General features: G+C 40.5%; 1 protein-coding gene across 1 annotated transcript in view; it reads left to right on the top strand.

Moving 5' to 3' along the window:
• The window catches only part of TTC7A (tetratricopeptide repeat domain 7A), a 158,289-nt gene that overhangs the window by 62,253 nt on the left and 74,152 nt on the right, over positions 1-21,884 (top strand). Inside the window, exons 12-14 of the mRNA XM_032185233.1 lie at positions 5,269-5,326; positions 8,315-8,387; positions 14,718-14,878. Of these exons, the coding sequence (XP_032041124.1) occupies positions 5,269-5,326; positions 8,315-8,387; positions 14,718-14,878 (292 nt within the window). The remainder of the gene's footprint in view (positions 1-5,268; positions 5,327-8,314; positions 8,388-14,717; positions 14,879-21,884) is intronic.

Genomic DNA, 21,884 nt, shown 5'->3' with positions numbered 1-21,884 from the left:
TAAACAGTCTTCATAACAGTTGCCTTGGAATTTTGTCCAGATTAGTATCTGATTTTGCTGTGAACCAATGGAATATCTGCCTTCTCTTCCTCATATCTCTAGCCCATAAGTCAACAGGGCCACTCACACAGTCCACAAGGAAATCCTGAAGAGTGTATTTTCATCTTCAGGTGAAATGTTTTAATAAAATGGATCACATCCTTCAAAGGCCTACTTACGAAGATCACAAATATAGAACAGCATTTTACTAGAAAACATCGAATTTGCACTAATGAGACATTTTTAACTAGTGTTGTTAATAAAAAGCTTATCTCAGTGTGGAAGCAAGAATACAACGTGTTGAAGGGAAGATAGCAACCCTGCTATTAATCCTGCTTCATAGTGTCAGTCATTTATCATTGTGTTTATACCAGTTCATAGTGACATGTGCAGACATGCAAACATCTGTGTCTATGTATGATTTCCATAACTTTCTACTTAAGCTGATTTTCAGCAAATCAGCCTTTTAAATGACAGCTGTTTCAGAAACATTTAACTAATTGCCTTATAAAGCTTACAGCAGTCTATCAAGATGCCTTCTAACCAAGGTTAGGCTTTTTCTCCTTAATTTGTCATTTTAGTAAATATTTATTATATTTTGTGACAAAGGCACTAAGGAGTTGTACTGAGGCCTTTCTTATGTGACTACTCTTTATCGAGCGCTTTCTGCAGAAATGAGAAGAGCGAACGCCACTGGATGATAATACAAAGTACTTGTGGGAGTATTTGATAGTCAATTTGCAACTATTAGATTTACTCCTGGATGAAGTAAGATTTCCTGAAACATGTGCTGCATAGCAGTATGTAGCTGCCAAGTTCTCAGTATCTAATTGCATCTTTCTTGAAAGAAGGCTCAATGAAGTTGCTGAAAGATGTGTCCTCAGAGGAAGTCACCACCACTTTTGCCTCACTCTTAAAAGCAGAAGTCTCTTGTTCATACAGCAAGTCCATCTATCTAAATTTTTTGTGTCCCAAATGTGTTCCCAATGAGGCAATTTCAACAGCAAACCTTTTTCTTGCTTCTTATAGTTTGTTTTGACATAAGCTGTAGTGTCAACTTTGCTTCCCCTAGGTCTCATGAAGAATTCGTTGAAGGCAAGGAAATGTGAGATGAATTTACTACAGGCTAGAGGAAAGACAAGTTGAGAATGCACTCTAAAATACAAGTGCTGCTCTATCTAACACCACCACTTCATGTCTCATTTTTAAATATTTGTAGGTTAACAGACCCTCACTCTCTATACTGAGTTGAGAAGGAGAGTGTTCTGCATCTTTGTTTTCATTTAGGATTTCGGTATAAGGCCACAAATCAGAGACTGAAATGGAAACTTTTCCTAGCAGTCCTTGTGGATTGTATAAATAATCAGCATGCTGGCATTACCAGTCAATGTTAAAACAAAAAGTTAGATATTGCCCATTAGTGAATAAGCCCATCATTTTTGCGTCCGGAGATAACTATCAGCACATACAGTCATTAATTATAATTCTGGGTGCTAAAACCATTTAACTTGCAGAATTAGTTGTCTTAACTTAGGGAAATGGTTTGGAAACCCAGTGGTGTGTGCAAAAGGCTGTATGTATGTAGGTGTTTTAGCTCAGATCAGAAATGTATTTTTGAAGTTCAAATCTCGATCATCCCCACTTCTTAACATTGTGATTCACGTGACAGACCAGTTTTGGAGAACACAAACTGGATCCTTTTCTCATAGAACTGTGCTACAAAAATAAACGTCATTATGTGGCAGCTGCTCATGGGGGTTCAGCCCAAGGGACAAGACTGGGACTAGACCCCTGTCCCCGTGTTTGCAGTGTTCATGCTGATCCTCAGCATTGTTTCCCTCTATGCATTCACACCTACAGTGCTGCATCTTCTCACTAACACAGAGTTTACCTTCGTCCGTTTTCAAATGTGACTTTAGAGCTTGTATTTTATTTTTATTTGGGTACCAAACTGTTGAAAATCCTGTTGACTTTTGGTAAGGCTAAAACTCCTTTAAAATCCACAGTGCTTCTGAGAATGAATCCTGGGCTCCTAGGGTAACATTTGAAAAGGTGTGTGTGTTACAGGAATGTCTGTTATAGAAACTTAGGCTCCTTGGTGTTCTCTCCCTTACTTTGGTCAGACCATGCTTTGCTCTGCTATTACTTTGATCTAAATGATAATTATCATACCACTTTTTTGTTAGTAGAACTGTAGCAGCCATGCTCATAGTGGGTAAAGTTGAGTAGATGCTGAAAATCTGTTTGTGCCATCAGCCCTAGAGAAAGGAGCACAGCTTCAGAGGTCTAGTTACAGTCATCTAATTCTGTCCCCTTAGTGCAAGCTTTTCTCTGGCTGAAGTGAGAGCTTCTTGGTGATCTAAGCAGGTTGCAGAGATGATGACTTCTCACTATCTACGAAAAAAGTAATTCATGGTAGGGAGATGGAAAGAAGATGCATGAGGGGGGCATGGGAGTAGGAGGAACTTGCACAGATTTTGTAAATTTGAGGCACAAATATTAAACACTGAGTCATATCATCACTGTATTTATTCATCAAGCATATAAATATTATCTATGATGGAGACCTAGCAATACTTGGGGGAGGAGCAGTGGAAAGAACCTAAAAGATTGCAGTAAACATGTTTCCAGGCTATGAAATGTTTAAACTTATGACTCCTGTCTGCCCTTCAGTACAAATTTACTTGGAGGTTTTGCTCACCTTCTTAGCACGTAGCTATTATAAAATGTATGTAAAACTAACTTAAATGTGCTAAAAATGCACTCAGCAGTTGCTGCGTTAGATGTACAAGGGTACAGGGTCCTTCAAATTTGACCTTCCAAATTCTGCTCTCATTTTTTCTGCACTTTGGTTTAAAAATTTTGCAGTGCTGAGGTACCAAACAATGGCACAGCCTCTCTTGCAGCCATAGATTTTGTGCAGAAATGTGGATTTTTTCCATTGTAAAAGAGAGGGAGTAACTTAACCGTTACTGTCCATGAGATACCTCTTAACTTCTTCCATCGTTCTGTATGTGGCCTTTGTACGTGGTGTTTGTTGGTGCTTGGGATCAGTCACAAAGACTGTGGTGGAATGCTGCACCAGAGCCTGAGCGTCACATTTTGAGCTCAATTTATGTTTCTAGTTAAAATAAAGTCATAGTTCAGTGAACTTGCTCAGTTGTCTCCTCAGCTTGCATTCTCTTGTATCCCACCCCAAATCGTTCTTCATGGTTTTTTTTTCCTCATTTCTCTCTTCAAAGTGTAAAGACCCTTTTTGTACAAATGGCAAAACTCAAACTTTGTTTATCAAAAGCAGGCAGAAATCTAGATACAAACAACCAGATTTCCAATGTAGCTACAACTGAATATGCAGCTCGTGCTGTGGGAGGTGGGACTCGTGTGTTGCTTCCTAGCAGTGCAGAGTCAAAGCTGAGTGGTGTTGCAGAATAATCACTTCATTTCCACAACATGTTTTGTGCTCTTACTTTCTGACTGCAAGTTGATCAGTCATCAGTCAAAAAATCTTACTAGACTGAACCTGGAAGTTCTTCTAGCTTCTCCATTTTGCATTTATTTTTGAGGCAAATGTCTTTACGTCTTCGTCATTGCTTGGCATCTCCAGAACTGCTGTTACTTACATAGGGAATCTTGCAGTTTCCATAAGAAACAGAATCTGGTATTTTTTCTGGGTGAATGTTTATAGCTATAATCAAATCCTTTCCAGTGTCTCCACAAGCATTTTTATGTGAATGTCAATATTAATTCTTTTATTATTTTTTTTTTTATGTAAGCTCTCCAGCTCTTTACTTTTCAGTATTTGGCAGTAGACCCGAATATTGAATTTAAGGCTATTGAGAGTGAAGTGTTTCTACTTTTTATAAATGTAGCATTTTGCATGAAAATGCATGTCTTCAAATTCATTCTTTAAACTGCAATTTTTTTGTTCGGTTTTTACTGTGTAGAGCAGATCTTACAGCATAAGCAATTTTTGATCTTTATGATTTGGGAAATCATGAAGACTGCTGTTCTTCCCAAATGAAGAGGGTGTTTTGAAGAGCTATTGGAAAGAGTTAGGAATAAAAAAAAAAAAAAAAGGTCTGGTGACTATAACTGCTTACACAAAATACATGTACATTATTTGCAATGTTTCACTAACTAGTGTGCTGCAGAATCTAAAGTGATTACATCTGTACAACTTTTAGAAGAATTAAACTCTTTCTTTCCTCTTAACTTACAAGAATACTTGAATTTTATCTTTTTTTTTTTTTTTTTTTTGCTAAATATATGCTACTTTGCAATGTTTCTATTCTGTAGCTTAGACTAACTTGATATATGAAGTGAAATATAGTCATAGGTGGATGTTTGGTGGATTAACTACTCATTGCTTCTTTGTGTTGTTGATCAGAAGCTCTCAAGTTCAAGACAGGTAGAACAAGAAGCTTCTGCAATGTAAAATCTGGAAACTAAGAACTGGAGCAAGTCAGCCAGTATACTTCTGAACTTTTATTGCTAGCTTGCCAGATATTCTGCAATGAAGAGTCCTGTTTCTCTATGCTCTTCCTCTATTCCCTCTGTTCTTGATGGTAATGATATCTTATGATACCCTGGCATAACAAGAACTTGATGATTCTTCTCATCGAAACTGGAATTAATTCACACACTGAGAAGTGAGCCTAGTGGGTAGGATCCTTAGTCAGTCAATTAGAGGCACCGAGTAGGGCATTAGTGAGTGGCTAATGCCATACCTGAAATAACCTAAAAGTTTGTTGTGTTACCAAGGAATTTGTCATGGAGCTGTAGATCTGGCTCCTGGTGTTCCCTGTTCTACCTGCAACACCCACCTACGTGAGGATGGTGGTGGTGACGGTCTGTACCTACAAAGTTGGAAATGCTGCTAGTTAAGGCCTTCAGTGTATACACCGGCCTGGCACACTCATTGTATGACGTTCGCATATGTCCCCTTTTCCTCCCAGACCCCTTCAGTGGCATATGTTAACAAAAATGCTTCAGGGTTTCAGACAGCAGAGTTGGAAGAATTTTATTTAAAAATAAAATTGAGAATTTGAGTTAAAATACTGTTTTTGTACTGTTCTTTAAAAACAAAATGGTATGTTTTCCATCCATGACCATAGACACCACCAGGTTTCTACAGTTTTTATGCTCCTGGTTTGAAATACTCTGCGCATTTCTAATTGAATCTGCAACATTGAATTCAGCTCTTAAATCACATTGTATATTGTCCTACAGCTACTCTGAAGAGCACTCAGGATGAATTCAACAAGAAAGCACTTCAGACTTTGGAGAGGTGAGTAGGAATCTTGCTGATTCTTGCATTATGTAGTTCTTTGGATGAATCCAAAATAAATTATTTTTATTTTGTGTGTGTGTGTGTGCAAGGCTATGCTGTCTGAAATGTTGAAAATAGTTCAGTAGATTTCAGCAATGGTCTGTCAAAACCATTCCTGTGATGGCAAAATGTGTTGATTATTTAGTTAAATATGAAGGTTGAGAGTATTTGTTCTGCCATTAAAAGAAATAAACTTAGTCCCAGTTAGCTGTAGTGAGGTCTACAGTGGTGGGAGATGCAGCTTCATTATGTGGTGCCAGCAGGAGAACATGGAAGGCTGGCTTTGTTTCTGTTCCTGTGTGAAGTAGGCCTAAACAAAAGAATCCCTCTTGGTGGGAGAATACCTTCACCACCGAAGTGCAGGCTGCTGGGGGTCACCTGGCATCAGCGTGCCTACCCATGGGAGCAGATGATTGCAATCCTAATGAATGTTTGCACAAGCTGTTGTATGAAAAGAGCTACAGAGTGAGCAATACAAAGTAGTCAGCACTCTCCTGTTACTCCCCACTGTATTTCGCGGGGTGTCTCATTCAGTCAGTAGCTACACGCTGAAAGTTCCTGTGAATTAAACTCCTCTGCAACTACTGCTTCCTCCAGTAAAACTCCTTTGGTAGCATGAGGTTAAAAACCCTTTTGTCAGGTTGAACGTGGTACTGGATCCTCACTGGTTTTCTGATGCTGAGCAAGGGGGAGCCCTGCATGTTTCTCCTGCACTGTTTTTGCAGTGGTTGCAGGAGCAACTGGTAGTGGAAACTTACTTTTGTCAAGCTGAAACCACAAATGAAATTGTGGATATTTACCCCATGGGGATCTGAATGATTTAAAAATGTGTATTTAAAAATACATTTATACTGACATTATTTAGATCAGGAGTATACTTAAAGTCACACCAGTTCACAGACTCCAGTGTAATACCTTCACTACTGCCCAATTTTTCTGCAATTGCAGTACTGCAGTGCTTTTAAACTACATTTATTTTTATCCTTTGACCTTTCCCACTGGCTGTGGCTTGTTTTCATGGTATCTTAGCTCTAGCTAGGAAGCAGACAAGGTTCTAGCCAGAAATGAGGTATTCAAACTTCAGCCAGCAGGGGTGTTGTGACAGTAGCTACTAGTATCTCTATGCCTGGGTTTGGTTTCCTTTTATTTTCCCCCGCCTTGTTTTCCACCTCTTTTTAAAGTAGATCTAGGATTTCTTAGGCTGTGGTTTGGCCTGTAGCCATCCTTATGAGTGGCCTTTTGAGCTGGAGGCTTGGATCAAGTATTTTTCTAATACCTTTTGAGGAAGCAGAACAGTAACGTAATGACTGTCTCTTTCCAAAAGCATCATTAATCTCTTCTCCCATACACCCATGTGAACTTTCCTGTTACGTATTGTTGGAAAGAATATTGAAGGTTTCACAGGTGCTGCTTGCAAAAGAGGTGGCTCACCCTACTCCAACAGTTTGGGGCAAAGCTGGATTCTACCTTACGGACTTGTATTTAAAATTTTTAAAAAACTGGAGAGAAGTGACTTGCCTGTGCTAATTGCACCTGTGATGTATTTGACATTGCTTTAGAATCCCTGAGTGCTATCTTGACTTGCAGAGTTGTAAGGCACATTCGGTCCATGCTAAATTAATTAGTTCTAGAGCCATTAGTTACAAAAGTCAATTCCAACAGGTTCTTGCTCACAGGCCAAGATGGTATTTGGGAGGTGTCCACCATTAAAATGGTCTGTGATTTGTTTCCTGAAGTAATTCTGTGACTTATTTGCTTGATTGTAATTAGCAAATGAATAGTTTTGGCAGGGTTTCTAACCTCCAGCCTTGTCAGCCTGTCAGTTCTCCCTCATAAAGACTTTGACCACCTTCCCTGTCATCCGGGATCACAGCCTGCGAAAGAGGTCGGCAATGTCAGCCTGCTGTGAGCGTCCTTTCTCTCTCCCACCTCCCCATTGTGTGATGGCTTTGCGGTATGACAGAGCCAGGAGCAAGCTCCATGCCTCTGCAACTCCCTGTGGATCCACTGGTCCTGAGCTGGGCTGCCCACATGGCACGGGCCTGTGACCAATGCTGCTCCTAGTTTAGGTCCTCAAAACTTGTCTGCACGTTGCCCTGTTTAAGGGCTTCTCTGCAGGCTGCAGTTTCATGCCAGCTGCCCTGGCTGTCCATTCCTGCTCCCAGCCTTGCTCGTGTGAAGGACGTCCACGCTGGGTGCTGGAGTCGCTGCAGTCCTCAGTAGCCAAGCAGTCTGTGCAGCGTGCCCCTCTGCCTGGCATGGACTAGAAGATGGTGTCTGAGAGGTCCAAACTGGTTTACCAGGAGAAACCCTAGCTTGAGAAGCAAGGGCTTTGGTTCTCATCCAGGCTCAGCTCCTGCCATCAAATCCTTAGTCCTCCTGCAGTGTCTTCCCTTTCCAAATCAGGAGTCCGCTGTCAGCAATTAGACTAGGAGCTGTAGGGTGGAGGGTGTTTGGTGTGTTTGGACATTAGCTGACATCACAGGCTCCTGGTCTTTAGTCCTCCACATGCTCATAGTCACAATATAGCAGAAACAATGCTAACCCAACCCTCTATTGTGTTTAAAGTGTCAGTATTGGAACAAGTTGGACAATTATCTCCCCTCACCCAAATTACTTAAAATAACGCTTAAATAGTTTGTGTCACAAAGTAAGAGCTAATTTGGTCCATCAGATACCTAAGTTCCAAAACATTAAATGATGTTTAATGACTGAGCATTTAAGTTCCTGACAGTTGTGTTTCTCACATTTATTCCTGTGAGCCTGCCTTATCCAGGTGGGCATCAGCATGCTTTTTGTCAAGTCTCAAGTGTGCTCTCCCATTACTTGTTGAATTATGTAGGACAGGACTGGGCTTAGCTCTGTGTCTGTGACTTGTGGCAAAGGAGTTCTGGAAAGTACAATCTAACACTCACTTCTTTTTGTGTTGTGTGGTCGTCCTTGAAGAGCACGTGAGTTGGGCCCGGAAGATCACCAAATCATCCTCTACTTGTCACTGCAGCTGGCTCTCGTCAGACAGGTACGTGCAATAATTGCCAACCACTGAGGCATTAGCAGGGTGGGAGAAGGGCAGTAAAATTGAACAAGATTAAACGATGCTAAACAGGGTCCCTTCCTGCCTACGTTATAGCCAATATCAATCAGAACACGTTTAAGACTTTATTTTTGAAGCAGTAATTCCATAGCACATGTAGCCCTGGGGAATGCCGTTCCCTAGGGTGTGCTTTCAGCCCTAACTCTGAGCAGTGCTGTTCCTGCTCCAAGCAACTTTGTCCGGGTAGGGCGGGTGAGAGGTATTTATTCTCGTTCCCTGGGTATCATGCCGTGTCCCTGTGCCCTGCTGCAGGCTGCTCCAGAGGCTCTCTTGTTACTGCCTGGTTCTGTATCACACCAGATCTCACATTCTCAGCGCTGGGGACTGGTTTATTCCTTACTTGGGCACGTTCGGCATTAGGCTTTGACGGGTGCTGGAGCTCTGCAGCGAGTGGGATTAGTTGGCGTTTGAACACTGCTGCGGGTGTTAGCTCATAAAAATCAAACTGATCAGAAAATACACTGCGCTGTCTTATTTCTCTGTCCCTTCTTCTTAAAAGCCAAGGACTTTATTAGAGCAGTCCCTCGTTATTAAATGCTTCTATAGCTAAATTTGAAATTTCATCATCTTTTCCTTCTTTGGCAGGCTTTCTGCTTGCTGCAGTTTTCTCTCCTTAGTCTATGCCACGGAGTCAAACAGTTGGATCCTTCTTACTTTCTTGAGCTAATTAGGAGAGCTGTGTGTTCATTAGGTTAAACTAATTGTTCCAAGGGAGCACACTCTCGATAATGTCACTTTTGTAACCCTTTCATAATGAGAGCAGTGTGTTGTGAGGAAGCCTGCAATAAGAAAGGATAATTAAAATGGCTTATTTAACTTTGTCATCAGCCTACTGGCTGCTTTATGATGCAGTTTGCTCAGGGTCTTTGATTAAAAAATATCCAGCCACCCCTCTTTCTCCCACAGCTTCTGCCTCTTAGGGAGGTTGTCTGATTTGCTGCCCCTTTTGCCCCTTGCCATGAGTAAAAGCATTACAGCTTTTCAACTGCTGTCGAAAATAAAGATTCAAATATTCAAAGTAAAAAGATTTGTGTGGTAATTTTTCTTTCTTGTCTTCACTGTTGCTGGTGTACTGCATTTTAACTCATTATCCTTTCTTTTTCTCCAGTCATAGCCCATCTTTATGCTTCTGTTTTGTGTGCATCATTTCATCATCCCCTTACCCTCCTATTCTTCCCATTCAGTCTCTTGTCCTCATGTTCACTTCCTTTTGTCTACTTCTCTTGTATATTTTCATCTTTGATATTTTGCCAGTCGCCCCTGCTACCCTAGATGTGTGATCTAAGTGCGTTATGTAGTGTCAGCCTGAGCCCTGCTATGCTGCTCCTGCTCTTCTCCATCCAGTGAGATATAAATCTTTAACGCATGCTTGGAGAGGGAGAAGATACCTGAGACATCTTTATTTTTAGACTGCTGTAAAATATCCTACTCTTCTTTTGCCAGTTTACTTAATGATAAACATTTGGTAATGCATTTTTAATATGCTTAATTATTTAAAGTATCTAATATGTTCTCATTCTGATTAACTGAAAGATAAATGATACCTTTTTTTTTTTTTTTTTGATAGATTGCATTAACTATTAAATGTCATAGGGCTTTCATCAGCCTATGCTGCAGTACCACACACAGTAGGTTATAAGATAATACCCAAACGTTATTCTCAGCAATAGACCTTTTTGTTACCATAGTCAAGGTCAATAAATGTGGGGTACCTTACCCAACACTGAAACATCTAGGTATCAGCTTGCATCGATAAGGGAATGTTTTCGTGGAACAATGCAAGAGACAGCTTGACCGGTAGGGTGCCAGAGTTTGAGCAATTTATCTTCTTTGGAAGACTCTGTGAAATGTTTCCGATAGCACTGGTCTCTGTCAGCACCAGGCACAGGAGAGGGGAAATGGAAAAGCATGAGCTTCCCTCTGACACGTGATGAGGACATGACAAGACGGGGAATGATTATAAAAAGCCCTTCACAGAGCTGGCAGCCTGAAGGCCATCATCAACCAAAATGAAAGATGTTATGCGTGGTGTTTGTGCGTGTGACTGTCTTAAAGACCACCGGCATCACTGGTGGACAGCAGCAGCTCTCAAAGGGTTGAGGTCAGCCCCGTGGCATTTTAAGGCGGGCTTTTCATCAAAACAGAGTAAACTCCCCCTTTTGTGAGGAGTGTCTCAGTCTGGTTTTCCCTGGAGAGGCAGTGCCATCAGGCTGGGGTCAGCACGTGGTGTGGTGGTTCTCTCCACCTGCAGGGCCGCTGGGGCTGGCCACACTGATGGACAAAGCAGCTCCCGGCTGCTGGTTTGACTGCTCCTCCTGTTTCTGTGGTAACAGCATTTGGATCAGCACAAACAAGGTAGCTCGAGCATTTTCAAGCTCACTGATTTTAATGCCTTGCCTTGTTTTTTAGCAGGCCAGTTTCTATGGAAATGACTCTGGAGATTCAGTACTTGTTAATTTTAAGTGCCGGTTCCATTCTCATTTTGGGCAGTGTTGGCGTTTTTGACCTCGAATGCCATGTAAATCATTATTGGACACATAAAAACAACATATGGGTTTTCGTACCATTTTAATATTTGATTTGACCTTTCTTTGCATGAAAATAGGAAGGCAAAGACAGCCAGGGGCCAGCAGCTGAGAATTAGAGGTCTCACTTATCAATTTCATCTGTGGGCTGCCAACAGACCTGAAGTTTCAAGTGGCAATATCCAGAAAACATGGACTGCCTTCCAGAGTGTCTGGATGTAAAAATAAGAATCATTGGTTATGAACACCAAAGAAAACATTTCAGCTGTTTTCTCTGTGGTTTTTATTCTGGTTTCAGGGAGGTGAGAGTGTTGTCTTTACTTTGCCCCAGGAGAGGAGCTCTGTTTCCATTCAGCGCTACAAATGGGGTTAGCTCTGTTCTCTGTTGCTCCCAGACCAACAAGGGCTTCCTCTGCTGTAGAGCAGCATGTAGCTTTTCTGTTGAGGTCCTGGCCTAGGTTTTTCTGGTGATGAAAAGCAACTTGTAGTAAGAATTAAATAATAACCTAACTCACCGTTTTGTCTGTGGTTGCTTTGCTGAAGCTTGGTGGACTGTAGCAAGTTTGTTTTGAATGGAGGTTGTTGCCAGTCAATGAAGCTTTCTCCTTTCCGTAATCCCCATGCTATAATGACAGACAGAAGGAATAGTCGTAATGGTTAATTAACTGCAACTCTCAACTGATTTGAAAATATAAGGCCTGAAAACTCATCTGGATCGAATGCTTATGAGATCCTGTTCGAGTTACCGCTCTAAGAATGCAAGTGCATTCTACCATTGTGAATTATGTTTAACGCCCATACTGTTTTCTTTTTTATACCTGGAATTGTAACATCCCAGCATTGCTTTTAAGGAAGCGTGTAGCATTACCTAAATAAATCCTATTATAAGAGACAGCCCAGACAATCCACATTGTGGGATTATTTCGGTAGTGCTGCAAGGTGCTATTTCTGCAGTATCATTGCTTCCTGATCGGTGCGATCTGAATATACCCACGTGCCATTCAAAACAGGTGTGGTATATTTATTAACAGAAAGATGAATCAGAGAAGGGGAGCATCGTCTAATTGCAGGCCCCACTCGGACTTGCGGTCCAGCTGAAATAAGATTACTTTAAGGCGCAGCACTTGTAGGGAATTTAAGCTGGCAGCCTGCCTCTGATACAGTCCTGAAGTTTCAGCGTGCCACCTGCACTGCCAGCTTCCATCTTTCTCGTATTACATAGTTACGTAAATAAATAAGCTGTGGCATCTGCCAATGGATTGATGATCTCTGTTTGCGCTGCCTGCTGCCAAATATCTTGCTTTTGTTATTCTCGAAATTCAGTTACAATTTTGTTGCATCTGGTCCGTTGCAGGTTGTTTTGTGTAATGCTTCCTGTAGAGGAAGAGTCTCCTGAAAATGTCAAAGGGTATTTTTTCTTCCCTATATTTCGTCCACTGTTTCTAATTACACAGCAGGAAAACTGTGTAGGCTACTAATGGTGTTACAGTATTAAAGAATCTTTTTGGGCTGAATTTAAGCAATCAGGTGTAGGGGCGTATGTTAACTTCCATAACCAGCCACTGCCTGTGATGGATGGTACTACAGGAAGGAGTTGTCTCCCAGCACTGAAATGAGATGTAGCTGTTGCATGACCTATGATAAAGAACAGGGGAAAATTATTTTAGATTACATCCATTTCAACCATACATGGCTGCCTGTTCAGGAAGCACAGGTTTGTAGGAGAAACCGCAGCTAACTTTTTTGCTGCTTTGTGTAACTGAGTTTGCACATTCACATGCAAGTAAGGTCAAGTATTCTTACAATTTCTAAGGTCCCTCAACAGAGGTGATAGTTGCAAGTATTACTCTTTATCTGGTTCATGCTGGCAAATTAGGATAATCTTCACAAACTCTGAATTACTGAGTAGAATCAGAATAATTGCATTTGGAAAGGACCTCTGGAGACCATCCAATTCAGTCCCTGCTCAAAGCAGGGTCACCTGGAAAGAAGCAGGTTGCTCAAGGCCCCCTCTGGTCTGGTTTATAAATTTGTTTTTGTCTAATGATTTTGTTTTTCCCCAAACTTGGAATTTAGTAATAACTACTTTTGCCGGTCTGAGGTAGAGAAATGGAAAAACTGAGAAGTGTTTTTAGTCCTGAAGGTAATGATTTTGATAGCAGTTTTGCTTTAGCAAGCTGAATTTTTACATCTTTGGTATACCTCCTGAAGTACTTCATAGGCTGGCAGATTGGAGCCTACAGCATCCTCATGTCTGTTGTTGTGTTTCCAAGTAGTCTTGTTGTTGGTATTGTTTTTACATGGTAATGAAAAAGTGTTCTTGGAAGCTGCTGAGGGAACGTTAGTGATTTTGGCCAATACGTTTACCTTTACAGTAGGCTCTAACAACACATGTAGCTCATTAAAGTAGCTGCACTGACGAGCAGTAATTCATTAAAGCTGGGAACTCAGTCATATATCTGAACCTAGGCCAGGACACTCAGCAGTTTTGAAGCAGTGGGCCAGGTGCCAGTTGGGGGTTACATCTGTGGATCGGTCAATCACTTCTCTCCAGGCTTGCATGGAGTCACCGTGCAAGTAATAGTGTAGTTAAGTACTTCGGCTTGTTTTATACACTATAAGAATGAAAAGTCATCTGGGCATTAGAATGAAGTTGTCTGTTGAGTAGAATATGGACTGTGCTCCCAGAAGCGTGTCTGGGATCTAGATGGCCAACAAACTGTATTGTAACTGCAGGCAGTGTAATTGCTGCTCTGTTACGTGCAACCTGCCTTCCCCAGGGATCTTTGGAAGCAGTGGGAATTCCACGCTGGTGGTACACTGGGGCAGGAGAACCTCTGCAGAGCTTTGAGAGGTGGGAAGTTCTCACAGTAGGAAAGAAGAAATGGCATTCTTCATCTCTTAAGGGGAAGAAAAGAGGAAAAGAAAACTATACGTTTTTCTGTTTTGTTTGTTGGAGGCTTCCAGGGCCAAACAAAGAACTGGAGTAATTTAAATAACAGTAATTTCAAACACTAGAGGATCTTAAGAAAACCTACAAGGAACTTCTCCTTTGAATAAATAGCTTAGAATAAGTTACTGGATCATAAAGAACACATGATATACCTGTATTCTTTATAGAAGTTAAGTTTTCTGCCAAGTGGCACTTGATTTTAATTAACATGCTGCTGCTCTGGGTGTCAGGCCTGCGCTTCACTTAACTGCTAGGAAAGGTATTTCTTTTTCTGACAGCAGTTGGGATCTTGCCTCTTTTACCCTTGAGCACTCATACTTATTTTTTTGTTCTTGATCATGAAAGGCCCTGTACAGTCTGTGCAAGAGACAAAATGCAGCAAAGATCTGTAATGCTCTCACCCAGGTGAAGAGGCAGCTGCCCATCGTAGAAAATGGAGTTGAGAGTCAGGCCTGTCAAGTGGATCTGCTTACAGCATAGAAACGTCATGCCAAAGGAAGAGGGGATTGATTGGATCAGGACTACTGCTCCTGTTTATAGACAGCAATTTAGTAATGCTGCAGACTCTTTTCTTTAGAACGAGTGAGTTTCTTCAAGCAATGCAGCCTGTTAATTTTGGCAGACTGTTCGGATAGAAGTCTTTCTTATCAGATGGCTGAGTAAGATTTCTTCAGAATTCCTAATGACTATATTTGTTCTTACTTTTGGGAATGAGATGTAATGCAGGACTGAAGGAGAAATGTGTTTTATTTTTATTTCTACCCCATCTCCTCCCAGATTTCTGATGCTATAGAACATCTTCAGGAAGCATTGCAGCTGTGCAAAGATGACATGAATTCTCTGCATCTACTGGCCCTCTTATTTTCAGCTCAGAAGCACTATCAGCATGCGCTGGATGTTATCAACATGGCTATTGTTGAATACCCAGAAAGCTTTAGGTAAGAGTTATTACACATTCTCTTATGTGGTGTGATGCATCCCATCGGGAATGATCTGCTCACTGGCTCTGCTGTTCTCAGTTACACATATCTCAGAAGCCTCTTAGATCAGGTATGCTACTGGTGTGTTATTCTGCACGTAGGGGTACTGTAAAGCTAAAATATGTAATGCAACTGTGATGCTATCTGTCTCAGGAATGGTTATATAATTCGATAAAATTCCTGGATAAAGAGAAACAAATTGTGTATTGACCATTCTTTTGATTCTCATCTATGACACAATTTGCTGCAATAGCACAGCTGGGGAAGAAGATCATTTGAATATCTCAAACTGTAACACCATATAGCTGAAAGGATGGTATGGCTCTCTAAGACCGGGTTTTAACCATCATAGACTTCTTGGAGCTGGAATTTTCCACTTTTTACACTACCAACACTCAAAGATAGCTAAGACAGAGGTGGATAAGGAAGAAGAAACCTGTGATGTGAGGAACAGAGTATTTACTGGGTCAGATCAACAAACTGGTGCATCAAGTCCAGGACCTTTCTTCCAGCACTTGCTGATAATGTGTGTTTTAGGGGGCACTGTCAGAACAAAGGAAACATATGGTGTTCACAGTCAGCTTGGGGACTGTTGAGTGAGTTTCTTTGTGATGTCTGGCAATCTGATTTCCCCAAAGCAGGAAATAATGCCTTCTCTGCTTCTCAGTGCCAGTCTTCATGTATGGAAATAACTCGCCAGGAAATGGCTTCTGGGAGAAGTAATTAATATTGGTAATGGTTCGATGAACCACAGGTTCATCCTTGACACAGACCTGCTAGAGTGTGTACTCTTGAAAGAACCTGTCTTTGTGTGTTGAGTGAGCTGTGGTACGTAACACAGCTGGCAATGGGGTTCTTTACAGGTACAGAGATATGCGGGAGTAGGGGCTGGCTACTTGTGCTGCTGATCTAACTAGCCTGTTTCTGTATGGGTCTTCCTCTAAACCCACCAGCAAATAATTGATAAGTAAGAGAATGGAGGAAGAATATCAGAGCTGCAAGAAAAGAGAGAGGGGGGAAAAAGGCATTTATAAAGAAAATGAAGACTAAGAATCCAATGGCCAGGCGGGGGTGGGAAGGAGAATAATAGACACGTCTACAGTTCTGACTAAATATTAAAACCATTCCAGACTTTCTAGAGGTCTAAAGTGCAGCTTATGATAGGAGGATTTTACTGCTTTATAAAACTTCTTTGAAGGGAGAGAGACCTGATGCTATTACAAAGCTTATTACAAAGCTCTACTTGTTATTGCCTTGAAGGAAAATTGTAGTAAATTTTACTACTGCATGGAATGACTACAGAAGACTCCAAGAAAATAGTATAGACAAGCTCAACTGCATGCTTTCAAAGCTATGTTTAAAAGTGGTTGAATATTTTTCCCAGTTCTTGTTGATACGAACTAGGCAGCTGCATAATCTGGTGCCTTGAGGGTTCCCTTACTAATGACAACTCTTTTTGGAAGCATAGTTTGATGGCATGTATCAAGAAAAGAAGATGAAAGCTGCCTTAAGGGACCTCAGGGCACTATAGATGGGAAAAAAAAATAAAATAAAATAAAATAAATGAAGTGTTACCTGGATGTATATCCTAAACAAAAGAAGGAACTAAAAAAAAATTAAGGCCTTAGCTAGCCCAAACTGCAAACATATACTCTTTCTTTGGTCTTTTGCCGTATATAACTAAAATGAGTTTGCTCCTGCTTTTTTATTTTTGTATTAAGTTCTTTCATAGTATATTTTAAAGAAATAATTACTCAGGGTGTCACATAGGTGGTTAGAGAGGTTCAAACAATTGGAAAAAATCACTGCATTGCTCAGCTAACATGCAACATCCTTTGGTGAGAGCCCCGTAAGACTGACCCAAACGTATCCAGAAGTGCCCTTTCTTGAATGAAGTGTTTAAACACAGACTGGTTAACAAAACCTATCCTGTTATTTGCCAGTTTATTTTTTCTCTTCTGGATGGCCCCCTGTTAAATTAGAACAATACGATGTTACAGCATAACGTACAGCAATTTCTGATCACTGCCCAGTGTGACAGTGAATGTTTTATTAAATGATCACATCTTTGTAGCAGTACAGCAACTCGGGCAGGAATCATAACACTTTTAAATAAATATTCATCTAATATTCGTTCTCTTCCCAAGCTATAAGTCACTACTGTGTTGCTTGCAGAGTTTCAAAACTAGTTGTAAAGAGAAATAACCCAACCTTTCGGGAAGCACTGCTGTTCTACACATAAAGATGAACAAAGAGGCAGGTGGGTTGTGTTACTGTGGTCTGAGAGCAGCAGTGTCGCTGTCATATGTAGATGCTTTTGTTTTACTGAGGTACTACAAAGTACTTACTGTAAAGCTAGCGCAAAAAAACTCAGAAGTCCAAGAAATACTGTACATGTATCTTGGAGACCATCAATAAAAAGGAGGTAAATTTTGCATGGAGAATTGCTTGTTCTGTAGTCTTCTCAATGGTGGTGCAGCAGAAAGCTTTTTGTTTTTCCATCACTACTGCATTAATTTCATTAAGGACATGAAGTAATCTTCTGGCAAGATTACTGGTTCAGACTTGCTGTGAGCAGAGCTATTGCATGGTGTATAAGCAATAGCATTTTCCAGTGACATCGGTACAGTGATATCAGGTACTGCTGCTCACTTATTAAAAAAATAAATAAAATAAAAGTATGATCAGGATCTCAAAATGCACAATCAAAGTGTCATGTCCAGTTTTTCTATTACTTGTGGGGCTATTGTATATTGAAAATAAACAATCTATGCTTGTTTTGGGCAACATCTTCATGGGCAGTGTTGGGGTAGTACATATCGTTGACAGGCAAAAATTAGAACTGTCTTTTTTGCCTTTAATCTTCGTGGGGAATGAGGAGTCAATTTTCCCTAAATCACTGGTGTGCAAACCTTTGTGTTATGCCTAGTCTGTACTACAATTTTGTGTCAGGATAGTTGTCGCCCCCGCTTAGGTCTATACTGCAGAAAGGTTTTACCACTATTCTCATGGAAGTGGTGGTGGCCTCACTTAGCTTTAGAAGTGTGGCCTTAGAGAATCAGATCGGCAATGTTTATATGACTCCAGCTCATCATTATGCAAGAGGCAATGAAGCCTGGTACATCTTGTGAGCAGTCCTGGTGATAAAAACAGCTTGTTAAAATTCTCAGAATATTGTATTGTATTCTGAACTCCTCAAGGGTACAAGGCCTGGGGATCTAAAGCAACAATAAATTAATATTTTGGCTGTAGCATCTGATCACGTTATGCAACTCTTATAAATAAGATATTCAGAACTCTGAAGGGTGGAGCTTCTGTAAGTTGATGTCTTGTAGTGATGTGTTCACACCATGGCTGGTGAGAGTGACCCACAAATGTTTTTCTCTCTCTATTATGCCTTGAACAACAATACAGAGTAATAAAAAATGGGAGTATGTACTTGGGATGGTGGGGCCGAGCTGCGGTACAATAATACAAAACATACTAGGCATCTATGAGTCACTTAAACAAAAAAAAGTATTATGTGAAGTTAGAAGGCTTGTTTGGAGTTGCTTTTATTTTGCTGTACTAACCGTGAACGGTTGCTTTTGGCATGTTACGATACATTATTTTTTCAATAAAATTAAAAAAAAAAAAAGACCACAAGTGATTGAAATAATCATGACTATACTCCAGGGAACTGGTAACAATATTGAGTATTTCTATGACAAATATATGAAGGGAAATCTTTAATCTAGTCTTCCGACTCCTATTCATGATAACGTAGGCACTTAAAGGTTAAGAAAAAAAAAAAAGAATTATAGAAATAGATATATCATTTTTTACTGTTTTGGATTTTTTTTCACAATTTTGGCTTTTGGGGGGATTGGTTTCTGTTTATGTTTTGCCCTGGATGATTTGAGATAACACCCACAAGGTCCTGTACTTAAGAGCATTTTTTTTTTGTGTGTAAAAGCAGGAGATACCATAAGGAAATGTCAGTAACTTTGTGGTTTAAATTTCAAGCTCAGACGTTGTGGGTTTTCCTGTAGGTTCCTGCTGTGTATATGTGTTCGGGCAGTTTTTTGACATGATGTTGGTTTTGACATTATGTTTAAGGCTTAGTGACTACAGATAAGCAGGAAGAAAAGGAGACCTTTAAACCACTTTGCGAGAGTAATAACTGGCTAACTTCCTTTTTGATCTTAACATTTCTTTGTGTTTATTTGAAGGGTCAAGCCTTAACAGAATATGTTCTGACCACTCAGCATGGGTGCTTTGTGACGGATCAAAATGTCAATTCTATATCCCTCTATTTGCAATTAACTTCTCGCTGTTGCTTTCCTACCTGGCTGGAGGAATGGATGCTTTTTGGTTCCTGCTGGCTCACTTCAGTCGTTGTACATCCTGCTTTATCAGTGAGTTAGTCCCCCTCCCACACTCTTTTTTTCCCTGCTAAGTGTCATTTTCTTTGGAACAGCTGCAGGGTGTTCTGTTTTATATTCAAAGGAAGTGTTTAGGAGCCCTGTCTGTCTATGTTGAATGCCAGAATATATTGGAAAATAACACGTGTGTATTGACTGGGCAGCAGTGAGTCAGGTTGCCACCAGAAACACTGCTGGGTGGAATTTGGCCATAGTGCTTGCATGCGTGGGCGAGGAGGTGACTCGGTGCTTGGGATAACTGTGCTTCTGCTAGGCACTTTCGTGAACTCCAGAGGCAGACCCTGTTAATGAAGATCAGAAGGAGGACCTGAGGCGTGCTTACTGCCTGGAAATCAAACAGAGAACCAAGGGAGGATGGTGGCATCTGTGTGAGAAGCCCAACTCTGGGCAGCCTTTCCTGCTGCCAGGCTGCAAAAGATGAAACTATTTACCAGCAGCATTAGGCATCAGTTTCTGCTGGAAAACAATGAGAACCCTCCTGAATGGAACTCTTTCAATGCTGTTTTATATCCATGAAGGAGGAAACAAGATGCCCTCACTTGGCTGTCTTTCATCTTTGTACATCTGGTAAAGGTGAAGGTAAAGGCTGTGGAAAATATGTTGTCAAACGTACAGACCTGATAATCTGAAGGTGTTTCCTGAAGCTCCCAGAGGCCAATCACTAGAGTTATAGAGGAAGAGATGGGTGGGTTTTGGTGTTTCTGTTGTTTTTTTTTTTTTTTTTTTTTTTTTTTTTTTTTTTTTTTTTTTTGTTGTTTTTTTCCTTAACAGGCAGTCCTGTTTTTTTTCTGAAGGCTTTGAAAATGAAAGGTTGATAAAGTGCCTTGCTTTGGGGTAGGGAATTTATTTTTCAGAAAAAAAGAGCATCAGCTTTATTAGCATTCACTGAGAATGAATGTTGATAATCATTGCTGAAAAACTCAGGTCCTCAAATGCATAAAGGCCTATACTTAATATATTAAGTGTTATACTTAGCAAATTGCTCTTCAGTGTAGTAAGTCACTTTCCAAGAAGTTTGCAGCGTGGCCAGGTCATGTTTTCTTACAGATGAGTATCATGCTCTGATCACTCAATTAAAGGCTTTTTTTCCTACCCAGCTGGAAATTTCAGATCTGAGTGGTTTCTACTCTAAGGTCCTAGCTGTATTTATCTAAGGAGAAAAGCACAAAATGTTTTTATTATTACTATTTCATTTGAAAAGAAGAAGGAAGGGAAAGTATTTGGACTTTCCAAAGATCTCACCAGGGAACAGAAACTAGGCATAGTCATTTTTCAGCCACAAATGTGTTTTTTGCCTTTTGAGAGAAAGGGAGGCCTTTGCTTCTCACTCTCAGAAACACTGAAAATAATTGCTGCTTAAGTGGTAAGTCTGCTTCTGTTGCCGTTGTCATTAATGCCTGCAGAACCCAGTATGTAAGTAGACAGTCATATTATTTGATATTAGTCAATATTCATGTTACTTAATATTTTAGTCTCTGTTAGTAAGGGAAGGGGAATGATGAATGGAGATATAATTGAGAGAGACTAATGTAGAAGTTCTGCATTACCAATGTGCCTTTAAAAATAAAAATGTCCAGACGTATTCCTCAATATGTTAACATTTCGCAACACAAAACAGATAATGTGAGTCATTTGTGAATGCTTTATTCATTTTTACCTTCACTCAAAGTTTTCTGTTACATATGTAGTTCAGCAGTAAGTTTGTCTTAAGAGTGTATTTTAGGGGGAGCAGCAAACACGAGGATACAGAGCTAAGTGTCCACTCTCATTGGCAGAATTCCTATATATTCCTCCTATATATTTCCTCCCAGAAATACAAACTGCTGGAAATCTTAACAGGCTAAGACATAAATGTAGTGACCTCTACTCCATATGTCTCTATCAGCTGGAGAAGTGGCAAGAGGCTAATAACAAGCACCTCAAATGAAGATAAGGTGCACTAAAATTCGTAGTGAAAGGACTCCTGGGCATCTTTTTTCCCCAGGAATCTGGCCATTTGTGTCTACCATCCAAGCACTTGTGATGATTTGAAGTTGTTTGGTAGCTTTTGCATTTTCTCAGGACCAGGTCACTGTCTTTCAGCTCTTGGTAGAGCATGCAGCACAGTGGGGCTCTGAACCCAGCTGAGAACATAGCGTGCTGCTGCAGTATGTATAACAAATAGGAGAGACAGCCAGTTGGTCCTTCCACAAGCAGGCAAGAGAGCGGTGTGACTAAGTAAAAGAGGAAGCTCTGACTCTTACCACGGGAGTTCAGCCAACCAGTCGTTTTCTCCACTTCTTCAAAAATTAGATGTTTGCGTTGGGGAACAGATAGGAAAAAATCTTTTGTTTGGCTTAATAAATTTCAGTTTAAGTGGGAAAAAGAGAAAAATAGCAATGACATAACATGATGCAAAAGGAATAGGATACACATGCTGGGATTATATTTAAAGACTAGTGAGCCTCTTCCAGCCTTCCCTGGATGATTGCAGTGAAAGTGCTTAGAGATTCACTGTGACATGGGGTAATAGAAATGGCAATGGAAGAGAGGAGGATGCA

The sequence above is a fragment of the Aythya fuligula genome, chromosome 3 (assembly GCF_009819795.1).
Source record: "Aythya fuligula isolate bAytFul2 chromosome 3, bAytFul2.pri, whole genome shotgun sequence".
Taxonomy (NCBI): Eukaryota; Metazoa; Chordata; class Aves; order Anseriformes; family Anatidae; genus Aythya; species Aythya fuligula.
Note: the sequence above shows the minus strand (reverse complement) of the source record. Positions and strands in the feature narration are given on the sequence as shown.